The 14,670-nt window shown below is 38.3% G+C and overlaps 1 protein-coding gene across 50 annotated transcripts in view; it reads left to right on the forward strand.

Annotated features, from left to right (window-relative positions):
• The window catches only part of KCNMA1 (potassium calcium-activated channel subfamily M alpha 1), a 428,996-nt gene that overhangs the window by 362,036 nt on the left and 52,290 nt on the right, over positions 1 to 14,670 (forward strand). For all 50 annotated transcript variants that reach the window (XM_085583432.1, XM_085583417.1, XM_085583419.1 and 47 more), the window contains 2 exons: positions 11,169 to 11,292; positions 14,170 to 14,394. In XM_085583432.1, the coding sequence (XP_085439558.1) occupies positions 11,169 to 11,292; positions 14,170 to 14,394 (349 nt within the window). The remainder of the gene's footprint in view (positions 1 to 11,168; positions 11,293 to 14,169; positions 14,395 to 14,670) is intronic.

Consider the following 14,670-nt stretch of genomic DNA (forward strand, 5'->3'; position numbering starts at 1 on the left):
GATTTACATGCTTGTTTACAGTTTATGAGGAAGAATAAAATGAGCATACTGGCAAACTTCTCATTTTTATAGTGCCAGTTGTCATGCTAGCATAGTTTTCAATTTACTTACCTTTGGACAGTCCTCTTATCTAGTGCTAATTGCTTTAACTGCTTAAAACTTAAACATGGAGATTCCCCCCCTCACCTTCTCCTAGATTCTAATTTTGGGGAAGTAGAAGTAAAAAGAAAGAGAAGGGGGGAGAGAGAGAGAGTGAGAAAAGGAGCTGAACACACTGTCCCTGTTTGCTATGTAAAGTATGCCTCATTTCTTTGATCTTGAGTAATAATAATTCTGGGGAGTTATACTGTTTTCATATGCTTCAAAGCTGTGTCAAAGTTTTGCTGCTTAAGGGTACTTCTTTATTCTATTGGCTCTTGGGTACTGAGATGACAGGTCCTCTGTACTAGGTGCAGGCTTTTTCAAGTCATAGCCTTCAGCAAAACATCAAATTACCAAATACAGGGTAACATACTTCTACACAAATGCCTTTCCTGTAGATATATTATACCATATATATTAAATACTTTAGTGTTACACGGTACATTTTATGTGCAATAGAAAGTGATGGTTTGAGGTAGCCTTAGGGGTACTTTTTTCCACAAGCAGAAAAAGCTAGTGTATACCGTATCAAGTATGGTTTTTACAGGACTTTCTGCCCGAAGGCCTTTGTAAATAAGTAATGATCAACAGATTGGCTGTGGGTTTTTGAAAAGCATGCCTGTGTCAGTTTGCATGATGGGGGAAGATTTTCAAAGTACAGCCTGCTTTCATTGCCTGCTGAAGAGGGACTGAGGGAGAGTAGTCGTCCTGAGCCAGAGCTGTCTGCTCAGTAGCACATCAGAATTGCTAAACACAGGTTGAGCAGTGAGTGGAGGACTTGCCAGGCTTCCAAATCCAGACATTGTTTTCTTCCTCTTCTCTGTTGCTGCTAAATTTATTCTCCAGCCCAGTGTTCTCACCCTCAGCTTCTCCCCAGACCCAACCGTCTCTTCGTTTTACTCTTTATCTGCACTGACTTAACTTTGGTCCAAGGTGCTAGAAAAGACAAAGTGGATTGAATCAGAAGAGAGCTCTGTTAAGATTTGTTTGTAATGGTCAAACTCTTTTCTCCTCTCTGGAACAAAGGTGGACTGTATAATCTGCTATTTCGTATCCTTGTAAATTACAGAAAGTGACAGGCACTTGCTTTCCTGCCCAGAAATCTTTAGTGCATGTCAGCTAGAAGTACCCAGAGGTAAATCAGCTAAAGCACTGTCTTGTCTCTAGCTGATATTTATCTTTAGGTTTTTTTTGTAAATTTTCTTTAAAAATTCCTTTTTCAAGTTCGCTTTGCCCCTGTCCCACCTGCCCAGAAATAGCTGGCTACTTTGCAAATTTTTTCTCAGCTGTGGTTTTAGATCCAGAGGATCTAGAAGGAGCCTGGAAGACAAGAAGTCTGGAGTATGAAAACAACAAATATGTAAAAAATTCTTTAATCAATTGAAATCCAAACTGTGAATTTTGAATAATTTTGAGAAGCCCTACAGTTAAGATAATGTTGAAAATGCTGCATAGGTTTTAGATTCTCACAGTGGTGGGAGGGTATTATGCTATGAGACAAAACTTTGACTTTTGCTGGATTAGAACAGAGGATGTAAATGGTATCACAGGGATTCCTTGGGACCTCATGACAAGTGGTCTGACCTGATCAAAGAGTTGGAATTTCTGAGATTTACTAACATACAAGTAGAAATCTGCATTACTTAATATGATCCAGATAGATAGACTGGAGACGTCTTTGTAATGAAACCTTTTTGATGACTCGAAATTGCAATAAATTACTAACTGATCTAAATAGACAATTGGCATACAAATGCTCTTTGTGTGCATCACAGATGGTCTAGACTCACATTTAGGAAGTCACTGTTCTAACTGAATGCTGCATCACATCAAATGGCATGAGCAGAATCACACTGGTGCAATATTAGAAGAGTCTAATCAATCAGAAACAAATCTTTCCAACTCCAACAATACCCTCAAATGCAAATTAATCAGAAAAATATTCAGCATTGTCATGACTGTTTTTACCTGTTTTACATCAGCAAAAGTCTGTCCCATTAAATGCACAAGAGCATGGATACTTTTTTAAAAATAACTGGAATTCCAACAGGAAAAAATATACTCTCCAGTTAAGATGTGAACACAAGGACATCTTATTACAGCAAAAAGTAAAATTTAAATAGGAAATGGAAGGAAAGGGAGGGAAGGCTGTGACTGGGAGAGTAATCACATATCAGGTATCCTTCATGAAGTGGAGAAGAAAAGTAGAACCGATCAATGCCTCTGGTATCATGCAGCAATATCAGTCCTTGTTCATCATCTCAGTTGCAGGTTCTGATGCGTGTTATTGATGAGCAGCCACGTTAACTATGAGGAGACTATGTTGCCTGAATATCAAATAGAAAAGCTAGTTTTAAAAAAATGTGTCATTTTGGATTCAGAATGACCAGTAAACATGTGAAAAGCCCAGGATATGAATCAAAAAAGTCACTTAAATGATTGTTTCTGAGCCTCAAGTCTATACTTATTGCTTTGGTAGCTGCTACTGCATGAGTGGAATACACTGACTTGAAGGAAATGTCAGCCCAGCCGAGTCAAACTACCTCTTAATGCAAGAACAAATAGCATATGACAGGGCCCAAGGGGCCTGAAGAGCAAACAAATAGTTTGTCCCTGTCCACTCTGGATGTAGTAGTGTAGTTGACATAGGCCTCTAGACAAGTAGCATACTCAGCAAAGGGTCATTATCATTAGTGTCCCTGATCACATAAGAATCAAAGGCATCAGAGGACACTGGGTTTTCAGTGTTGCCAAGGAGAATTTCATAAGCCTGAGGTTTTTTTTTGATTGAGAATCTAAAATAATTCTCAACCAAACAATAAAACTTGCTCAGAAATTGTCAAGACCCAGCTAAATGACACAGAGAAAAAGTGAGCTCTTTGGCATATGTTTCTAGAAGCATAATGAGATTATTTATCTGAAGTTGAGGAGGAAACCTCCTGTCTTTTTTCCTGAGTTGTATATAATATTTTAAGTATATGAACAATGGCTGTGCACATTTATCTCCTCATCCACCCACTAAGCCACATACACACTTAAATATATACATACACATTTCTGCTAGTGGCACTCAGCATGAAAATGCATTGCCTCTGCCATTGTAGCACAGCCTTTCCATGAAATGAACCTGTGAGCTTTCTCATAGAAACAAAAAAAAAAAAAGTGGTGGCAGATCTAGGGAAGCATTTCTTAACCCAAAACTGGTAAAATAAGTTGACTCTGATAATTTTCCATTACTCCCTTAAACCATGAAGGTAAGGTTTAAAAAGGTGAAAGCCCACTGATTAATCATAATAATGGTATTTATTTATGTCCCCTAGCCTTGGAAGTTTCCATTTTGTACTCTTAAATTTATATACAGACTTTATGCTGTGCTAATATGCAATGATAAGCAAGCTGCAACCCAGCAGGTATATAATAGCACAGTTCACTTATTGATCCTGTTTTACAAATTCATTACAACCAACATGAACAACAGGAGTAATTCAGTGATTACCATGTTGCCTTACATCAGTTTTTAAATAATATTATAGAATTAAATTATTTAAATTTGGGTGGTAGTATCTGTTAGCCTCCTGACTCTTGCTACCATTGGTAGACCAGGGACTGGTAACTTTGGTTTCCTGTTTAATTTGTCTCCTTTTCCATTCTTTGTTGAAGGACTGGCTTCTTGATCGGAAGTATGGTACCCAGGTTTCAAAAAGACTATAATGGGTTGATTCTGGCTGATGCCAGACACTCTTGAAAGCTGCTCTCTTACTGCCATCCACAGCTGGACAGGGGAGAGAAAATACAACAAAGGGTTCATGGGTTGAGATAATGGCAGAGATAACTCACAAAACAGACTCACATTATAGGTATTAATTGAATTTATTGCTAGCAAAATCTGAGCAGGATAATTACAAGTATAAACAGACCATAAAACCTCTTCCCCCCACTTCTTCCTCCTTCCCATCTCTACCTCCTCCCCCCAGAGGTGCAGGGAGATGAGGACTGGGGTTTATGGTCTGTGATCACACATGTTGTTTCTCCCACTGCTCAGGGAGAGGAGTCCTTCCTTGGCTTCAGTGTGGAGTCAATCCCATGGGAGAGTTCTCTGTGCACTTCTGCAATGTGAGTCCATTCCACAGGCAGCAGTTCTCTGCAAACTGCTGCAGTCTGGGTCAGTCTTCCCCTGAGTGCAGTCCTTCATGGACAGGCTGCTACAGCATGGCTCCTTTACAGGGTCACAAGTCCTACCAGGAAACCTGCTCCAGCGCGGGCTCCTCTCTCCATGGGTTTGCAGGTCCCTGCCAGGTGGCTGCTCCAGCACAGGTCTCCAGTGAGGTCCCAGCCTCCTCTCAGGCATCCACCTTTTCTAGCCTGGGTCTCCTGCAAGGGCTGCAGGGGGATCTCTGCATCCCCATGGACCTCCATGGGCTGCAGGGGGACATTCTGCTGCACCACGATCTGCGCCAAGGGCTGCAGGGAAACCTCAGCTCAGGTGCCAGGAGCAGCTCCTGCCTCTCCTCTGCTGACCATGGTGTCTGCAGAGCTGTTCGCTCACCTGTTCTCATCCTGCTCTTCTCTGGCTGCAATTACATCTGCACAATAATTTTCTTTCCCTTGTTCTTAAATATGTTATAACAGAGGTGTTACCATCACTTCTAATTGGCCCAGCCTTGGCCAGTGGCAGATCCACCCTGGAGCCAGCTGACACTGGATCCTCTGGACTTGGAGGAACCTTCTGGCAGTTTCTCACAGAAGCCACCCCTCTAGCACCCTGGCTACCAAAACCTGGCCATGCAAACCCAATACAGTAATTGTGTTATAAGCCATGGGAATAAGAACAGCATCAGATTTTTTTTGAGGTTACTTGAAATCTTGCACAAGTCTTTTTGGGATGAGAGAGCAGGAAAGAAAAGGAGACTTTTCCTGCAGAAAAAAATATTATTTTTATAAAGTTCAGGGAACTTTATAAGAGAAGATGCACTCAGGTCAAGGCAATAGAAATAAAAAGCTCTTTAGCTGGGTTAAAAAATGTATTCCTATAAACATTGACTGACAACAGTGGTAGCTTTTATCATAATGTCACACACTTCATTTAAGTGACAAAACCACTCCTATATTTATTTTATGATGCAACTTAACTGTGGGTTTATTTTTTACAAATGCAAAATTATTTTTTCAAGTACATTCTCCTACCCCTCAAGGATTACTAGTTCTGCAGGTTCAGTGGATCTAAATGGGAAATCTTAAAAACAAAAGATGCATTGTGTGCCTTGTTTCCATGGAAAAGTCTGGAAGTTAACTATTTTGTTACTTCTCTGGAAGTTAACTATTTTGTTACTTCTTTATGGTAGAGGCTTCATATTTCAGAAGCATATTTTGATCATGTCCTTAGGTATCAAGATGCTTTAAAGAGCAAGATTATTATAGTAAACAGCTTTATATTATTGTTCTTAGTGGTCTTGATAAATCAGTGGGAAGTATTCAGTAAGGTTTCTAAGAATATTAAAACCAGCAACATCTGGGCAGAGCAAGAGGGAAGAAAGGATAATTAACCCTGTAATTCAGCCAATAAACCGGACAAAGCTCTAGATACCACCGCTGTATTAGATATAGTCTTCTTCCTAGATTTAGGGAAAAAGACAGTATGAGATTGTAATTATATTAGGATAGTGTCTGAATGGAAAGAATTTAGCAGTAAAATGCAGGTTTCCTTTCACTTGTCGCACTGGGTTTTCTTCTTTAAAGTCTGGTGCATCTGGGCACCGAATCCTTATAAATTTCATTTCTAATTAACCTGTGAAAGGAAAGATCAGTGAGAGAGTGTCATTAATGTAACACACAGAGGCAACAAATTCTCATTACAACTTAATGCCGTCCACACAGACTGCAGGGTCACAGGGAATGGCTAATGGTAGCCGACAAATGTTGGGTGTATTAGTCACAAAACATTTGCTGAATTCCATCAGAATGTCGTGACAACCTTCATAGCTCGTCCCAGTGAGCTGCTGGAGTCAGTGGAGTTTTCCTGTGACAAGCCGTCACTCTGTCTTGGTTGAGCTTTATAGCACCAGTCAAAGCAGTCAGAGAAGATTGAAGTGACAGAGGCCCACTGAGTAAATAGTGAAACATGCAGCACATCATGAAATATTCAGCCAGGGTGTAAAAGCTCTAAATGCTTTTTCAATTATTAGCACCTGCACTGGCTGCACACATCTAACACTAACAGCATGTTAATTGCCACAATTTGTTAGGGTAGTTGTAGGAGAAATTTTGAAGGCATGAGACATTCTTTAGCGTGTCTTCAATTCCTCTCTTACCTTCATCAAACCCACTCCTTCCTCCTAAACTTAAGCATCTGTGTGCACAAGCCCCTAAGTCAGGTAGAAAAACTCAAAATTCCTGAACCATGGGCAGGGTGTCTCTAAAGACCCGGAATTTTGTGCAGGACACTGCTGAGCATCTTTTTGTGCACAAAATCCAGACGTGTCTACCTGAGAAAGGCACAATTACAAACTCTAACAGACACAGGTTAAAGAGGAGTAGTGTTTGCATCTGGTGTGTTTTGTGTTGACTTTATATAAAGATAATTTATTGAAGGACAGAACAAAAACGAGCCAAGACATATTCTTACTGTGTAAAGACTAAGAGATTACAGTTTATTTGCATACAAGCCCAGGGTCCTCCTTGCTGGTCACACAGTATTCTTGTTCCCAGTGCTCAGCATACAGAGTAGTTCCACTGCAGATCAGGGATGTATGTTGCTCTAGTTCTCAATTGCATGTGTATAATGGTATAAGACAAGGGTGACATAATACAAGGGTATGTTTAACAATAGTCATTTAATGAGGAAGCCCTTTAGTCCTACATGGTCTTTTCAGTTCTGTCCATCTCCAGTGAGTACCTAAAAGTTTCCAACTCAAAAACTCAGATTTTGCAGTGCTTATAAATGTGTGCTAGGGATGCAGTACTGTTTAAAGTGTAATGTTGACTTCCTTGCAGTAGGTTTGCTGTAAGTGGGATTTATGGTTTTGCTTTAGGCTGTTGTCTTCCAGGCAGGCTTTTTGGGTTTGCAGCTGTAGCTTGGCATTTAGTGTCGTTTTCAAGTTTAATTGCACATGAGTGGCATTATAGGCTCTTCAAAACCTTGCAAAGATGGTATTTTGCTCTTCATTTTAAGTCATGCGTATGTAATATCTGCCATAAGAACCAGAGAAGCTATTTTTAAACTGGGGATATGGATGAGGGAAATTTAACTTTTGTTCCATTCCTTCCATACAAGCTATACATGTCTTTTCCTGGCCAGAAGGACCAAATGCTTTGGTCATTGCAAGTCATAAAAATGAACATCCCAATTAAAACAAGTACTAGGGGTTTAATTGACAGAAAATGCTTTTCTTCCTATGATTTGAATTCTTGAATCAGAGGACTTTGCCACCCTGGAGAACGTAATGACTGCAGTGTGAATATAAACATTCTGCAGTAACCTGCCAATATGACTCAAGCACAGTTTGACAAGGCCATCTTCAAGGATGAGGAGGCAGAGAGGCTCTAGAAACATTCAGTCCATGATTTTGCTGTAAGGGCAACAACTGTAATGCTTTGTGTAATATAATTTTTAATGGGAAGAAGGTGCCCAAATGCCTTAGGCAGATTTGACAGCTTTGGCCTCTCTGTGTGTCTATCTTAATTAATTTTTAGTATTTGCAAAACAGGTTTGGATCATCAGATTAATGAAGGTGTATATGTCAAAAGTAATAATACTATTTTATAACTGTTCTGATCAATTCAATTTTTAAATATATAAGTCAATGTATCATCTGATACACTCAGTAACATCTGAGGGTAAAGTTGGACCTAAGTAATACAGAGTTTCCAAGGTCCAGAGACAGCTTCAGGGATCACTTTACTGAGAATGAAAGAACATTGATTAAAGAGAAATTAAAATAATATCTTAGCCCAGAAGATTTAAATTTAATAAACACACTTACATGAATAACCCCACATATTGTGAAACAGATATAGTCATATCACAGATGCTAGTCATATCACAGAGTTCTTCTCAGGCAATAATCCATTACCCTGGAGTAAAAATAGTAAAATAATATCTTTTAGCATGCTTTAATGTTGTGTGTCCAATCCTGTTTGCTTCCTTTGACGTTCCCACTTGCTATATTCCAAGCAATAAAGCAGAGTCTAAATAGTTTATGATACTGCAAATAAATGCATGTATTGATTTAAAAAAAAAAATCAAAATGGTTCATTTTTTTAAAAAATCACAATTTGTTACCTAAAACTTCAACAGAGGGCTATATCTAATGATTCACACACTTTTTTATTCCCTCAAACCAACTTATGTTTAAGCCTAAAATCTTCTAATAAGCCTTTGGAAGAAGCTACTTTGAATGTTCCCTGTTAGGATGCAAAGCCCAAAAGAACTGTGCTAGGCTTTAAGTACTCACACTCTAAAAATTGCCTCAAACCTCAAGGCAGTTGACCATAATTGGATGTCAGATATCTGATACCACCTGCTTTGCTATAACATTCCTTTCAATTTGTATTATTTCTGTGAATAATTTTTGTGTCTGGGTATTGCTAAATAGTCAATTGTGCTAAAGCTTCAGATCACCTATTTAATTTTAAATCTCAGAGCAGAAAGGAAACATTAATTACAAAACTAGAATATGGCATTGTTTAAAAACTGATTTAGTATAGTTCCTCTGATGAAGGATAGGGGGAAAATAAAACTCCTTCTTGTGCTTGATTTCTGAAAGTAAAAGAAGGGGATTTGACTGGTGGACTTTGCTTTTGAAAAGTGAACTTTTCAGTGCTCCTCTAGAAAAAACTCGTGAAGAAATGTTTTGGTGAAGTACTGAGGGAAAAAAACCTAACCCTGAAACAACAGAAAGAAAAACATTCCTCAGTGGAAACTCCTGAAGATTCCTAATCTTTTGGCAAATTTTCTTATTGTCAAACATATAGTTAACACATTCCATTAGGAAAAATAGCTGGGACAGATCATCACTAAACATTGTCTGAACATTAGCACAACCTTCAAACTGAAACATGTTCATGGCTGCAGATCTTTTTGTGCCACCTCCAACTCTGAGCAGATGGGGAATGCCCAGAATGGCATCTCAGCTCTCAGACAAAACTACTGTGGCTGCATCATGCTCATGGGTGGAACAGAATGCAGAGTCTATATATTTTTCTAGCAATTTTAAAAAAGCCAACAAGACAACAACCAAGCCACCAGAACAAACCCCTTTGATACAGCGTTTTCATCTCTGCTTCCTATGAAAGAGGGAACATGCTTATGGAAAGCCTGTCATTATTCAGCTTGGAGTAGGATCAGAGATTCCAGGTAGTCCACTAGGGCTTCCCTGCTGCCAGTGGGTTACAGTGAAATCACTGAACTGTATCTCTATTGAGAGAATTTAAAAACTTTGAAAACATAGTGGTTCTTTTTTCTGGATGAGTCTGATTTATGTCTTTGCCATGTAAAGCATTGATTGTCTTAAATTATCAGAAGATTCTGGTTTAAATAGAACATTGTATTAATAATTTCTCAACTTTTTTTGAGCCACTGTCTTTGGAGTTGACCCTGTTTGAGTGAAATGCATGAGAATTTTCCATTTTCAATGGATCTGTAATCAGTGGCTATGAAATCACACTAATTGATCACCCTGACTGAATTTGAGATGATACTTCTCATAGGAACACAAGTGTTGGTTTCATGGTAACTTAGCATACCATGTTCAAGGTAAATTGGCCTATATCACACTCTATGTTCACAGTCTGCTTTAGCAGTCCATGCAGAAGAGAGGATCTCACCACAGCCTAGTGGTTCAATTGCTTTAAAAGCAGGAAACTTTCCTGGTTTAAGAACTCAGACAATAGGGACATTTCTTTAACATGCTTCAAAGGGCAAACTGCTTTAAAATTTGGTTACCTGTCTCAGAGCACTTACCATTCTTACATTGCAAATACACTCTTTTTTGAAATGTTACAATTTTATATGAAGATATTTCAAGCATTCATAATAAAAACCTGAGGTAAAGACTGTAGCTTTCTAGACAAAGCATTAGTAAATCATGCTAAATAGAAGATTTTAGGGTCACTTTACCCTGTACCTTGTGAATATGATTCTCTAATGCTATTGCATAATGTAGTCACTTCACCAGCATGTGAGAGTGTTGGAGTCACTTAGCACTTAGTTTAGTGTTTGATTTTATCATATAAATTAAAGAACTCTGTGTCTGTGCTTAGATGTAACGATATAGCTGGAGAGCAAGTTCATAAAAATATCTTTTATTTGCTTCTCCTTTGAGAAGCCTTAAAAATGTGCTTTAAAATGTTGCAGCAGAAACACTTAGAAGGTTATCACAGGTAGAGTTGTCAGAGAAAATGGACATTGTTGTTTGGTATTAAAATCATGTATTCCAGATGTGGGCATTTGTTAGTCAGTCTGCTCTAAAATGACATACTGTTGAATCTTTAAAGGGCTTCAGTTTGGGAAAGCAAAATATGATTGGGCAAATTGCTAAAATATTTAAAGTGCAGCCTGTTAAAGCTTTTACTGTGAAGAGCATCACGTCAGAAGTTGTATGTGGTAAAAGCAAGTAATTGGCTTTCCATACTTATGCCAGTCAGTCAGCATGGGGCTCTGCTCCTATCCCTTCTACTTCATTGCAGATGCCTATAGGAACTTTGATATTTGTTTCAGAGGGGTGGGACTGGAAAGAAAAAAACTTGTACAGATGTGATGGTGTCAGAAAATCCTATTTAAAATTAAATTGTTATTGGCATAGAAGAGGATAGAAAGTCATTGAAACTGCACCCAACATTTAATTTTTTTTTTTTTTTTTTTTGGTAGGCAGCTTTTGTTTAAAAATGTCCTTATGGAAAGCATGTTAAAGTGCAAATACATTTAATTTTTTTTACTTTTGTCCCTCTTTGTACACAGCTCTTGGGATATCTTTCCATCCATAATTCATAGTATTTTCCATTTATGCTGTCCTCAACTTGTTTTTCCCCAGGCATGACCCCTTGTTAATTCCTGGCAACGAGCAGATTGACAATATGGATGCCAACGTGAAAAAATACGACTCTACAGGGATGTTTCATTGGTGTCCAGCCAAAGACATTGAAAAGGTTATTTTGGTAGGTATTGATGATAAGTCATGTTTGAAAAGAGGTTATTTAAACCATAGAACTGATGTCTAATGGATAAATAAGTTAGTCCCTACTGTCACAAAATCCAGTGTGTTGAAATCAGGAGCAAGAGTGATGAAACCGAAGCTAGGATTTTGGTTAAAGCATTTTGATTACATAAATCTTTATGCCCAATGCAACAATAAAAATTCATCCAGTGTAGGGAATTTCTTTTTCATAAATTGAAATTTACATATTTGGTTTAAATCTTTATAGAGAATTAAGATTAGAAATACTTGAATGCTTACATGTCCCACTTTTCTCTTTACACAAGGCAGTTAATGATTCCAACACAGACAAGTGTTGTTTTGACTTACCTCTTATTTATTGATGTTTTATTAATTATTGTTAATTGATTTTTTTATTATTTTTTCTCTCTTAGACCTTGTCTCTCACTTCCCAATATTTCAAGATGCCCAAATAGGCCAGAGCAAGTAATGCTCCTACTCTGACTCTAGCATGTTGCAGTGAGCCCTGTCTATGTTTGTTTCATTTCTTTAACTGGGAAAACCATCAAACTGACTCAAGTAATTAAAAATAATTAGGAGGCCTATCACAGTCTCTTTTGGAAGTTTATGCCACTTGTGTTCATGTACTTATACCTAAGAGTAGCAAGTAACTAACCCCAGATCTCACATGCAAAACTGATTATATTTGAAATGAACTCCCTGGTGGATCTTCACTTTGTCGCACTTCATAAAGCTTTTCCCGAGCCTGCTCTCTTAGATTTTCCTGCACTGTGGCATGGTGTAGCCAACGATGGTGACAGGCCCACTTATTCTAGCAATCAGGGGTTAAAAGCTTGTCTCCAGTTCTCCTCAGGGGTTTCTGTAATAACTCTGACATTGCCTGGAATTGCAATATCAGTGTTTAAATAGTCAAGCAAGTGAATTCCAAATTTTTGAGATGGAGCTTTGAGATGGAGTTTGCCTGAACAGCTTTAAATCGTATCATTTATTTGTAATCAGCAAGCAATAAGGGGTACCCCTGCTGTACAGCACTTTATAATAGAGATAAAAATCCTCCTTTGTGGTACAAGCACATTTTAGCTGACAAACTACATGTTGCCCTCCTTTGAAAAGTGTTCCCCCACAAATGGTGCTGGGGAGTGACTCAGTCATCATCTCTAGGTTATGCCGTGTTAGTTTTTTCCACTACCAGCCTGTGAATCTGCAAGTCTGCCCAGGTTCTTTCTGCTTCACGCATCATCACCAATACAGACACTGCCAGCAAAATGCTTCCCTACACCTTTTCAAACTCACAGTCCACAATTTATGTCTACATTCATATCTATGCAAATTTAATGCTGTCCTTAGAGACCACACAAGTACAAATCAGTGCATAATTTGAAGATGATGAGATTTCCCAGGTTGTTTTCTAATTGATACTTGATGATGTCCCAGTCAGAAAAGAATTAAATTTTCTGCCCAAGGTCTCTTTTGGCTCTGTGACATTCCAGCAGTATCAGGTAGTAACAAGAGATTTTTGCCATACATGGCTGCATACAGATTTATGGAGTGACATTTTTACTTACCTGCTTTCAAGACTTGGTCTCTGTCTTGTAAAGTCTGAGTATTCTAGATACATGGGCAGAGTCATGGGACAACTTAGATGCTTCAGTTGAGGATTCACTCCTGTCTTCTGCTGTTTGAAGGGCCAAGACAACTCTCTTGGTCAAGCTGTATGAAAATCAGTGTAATTGCCCTGGAGAAGTTGAAAGCTCATGCATTTTTTAACTGATGAGAAAACTTCTAATCAGAGTTCCAATTCTTCTGACATAATGAGCATATCTGCTGCATATTCCAATTGCACACCACCATGCTTCTGTAATTTAGAAAAATGACATATACTGTGGAGAAATGAGAGGAAAGTTTTACATATCTGCACAGGTTTAGTTTTGTTCATTGGCAAAACTACTGTGTAATGGTAGAGAGTGTACAATTTCTTGGCAATATGGTATCAGTGGTTCTCCAGCTATTTTACAGAGCACTACAATGCCAAGACTAGCTCCAGAATTTAAGGTAATTTTTTCCATGTCACTTTATTTAATCATCTTGGTGTTTGAGTTGCCTGCTCAACTGAACTAAACAATGCTGAAATTAGTGCAAAACTTAATTCTTTCACTGAGACAAGGTAATTCTGGACAATGGTTAAATATTCTCCATGAGACCTTTTCCTCAATAAGTCCAATTGGCCTGAAAATTTAGTATTAGTCACAAACTTGCACTTTTATTTTGTCACTGAGAGAAGCTCTGTGGCATATTGTGGGCATTCACTGTAAAGCAGAGCAGTATAGGGCATTAATGGATTACTTCTCACGGAAAGAGCAGCTTGTCCTTAAATAAGAGCTTTGGCTCTAAGAGATTATGATCTGAATAATATCACAAAACCCTACTAGGAACACTGGACACACAACATCTTCCTTTTCAAATAGGTGTTGAAAAAACCCATCTAGTGATTTGTCAACGAGGAAAGAATTTTGCATCTATTTTCTGTAATGCTTAGCTAAACCCACAGTACTTTGTACTCAGAGTCACAATCCACCTGTATAGAAACTTGCACAGGGCCAAAATTTGGTCCAATACGTCTTCCCAAATGCTGAAGGATTTGCAAACAAGAACAATTTTTTTTTCCTGCTGGGCACATTTAATGAAAAATACATAAGTGTAAAATGAATAGCTGTTATCAAACTGCTTCTTTGTGTATGACCAATATTGACAGTTGTATTTTCCTGGTTTTAAACTCAATATATGATTTAAGATTCCCTTTGTTTCATTTTTCCCTTGTCATTTTGTTTTGTTTTGTTTGTTTTGTTTTTTTTTTTAGACTCGAAGTGAAGCAGCGATGACAGTTTTAAGTGGGCATGTAGTCGTTTGCATATTTGGGGATGTTAAATCTGCTTTGATTGGATTAAGAAATTTAGTGATGCCATTACGAGCCAGCAACTTTCACTACCATGAACTCAAGCACATTGTATTTGTGGGTTCACTTGAATACCTGAGAAGGGAATGGGAGACACTGCATAACTTCCCCAAGGTTTCAATCTTGCCTGTAAGTTCAAAAGCCATATTATTGATACTTTGTTATTTAGCACACCAGCTGGACAGATTCGTATTGACTTTGATCTTAGGCTTTTTTATTTTTGTCTACTCATAGGCCTGAGGACTTAGATTTTCCCTTTACTGTGTCTATGAAAACAGAGCCCTGTGAGACCTTATTAGAAGATATTTGCTGCAGTGTTTGGTTCCTCATCATCCTCATCGGATGAATTTCAGCTGCTATCAGATGTTTTAGCTGTGTTATGTATTGACCATTCACTGTAGTGCC

The sequence above is a fragment of the Lonchura striata genome, chromosome 6 (assembly GCF_050655825.1).
Source record: "Lonchura striata isolate lonStrDom1 chromosome 6, ASM5065582v1, whole genome shotgun sequence".
In the NCBI taxonomy this organism is placed as follows: domain Eukaryota; kingdom Metazoa; phylum Chordata; class Aves; order Passeriformes; family Estrildidae; genus Lonchura; species Lonchura striata.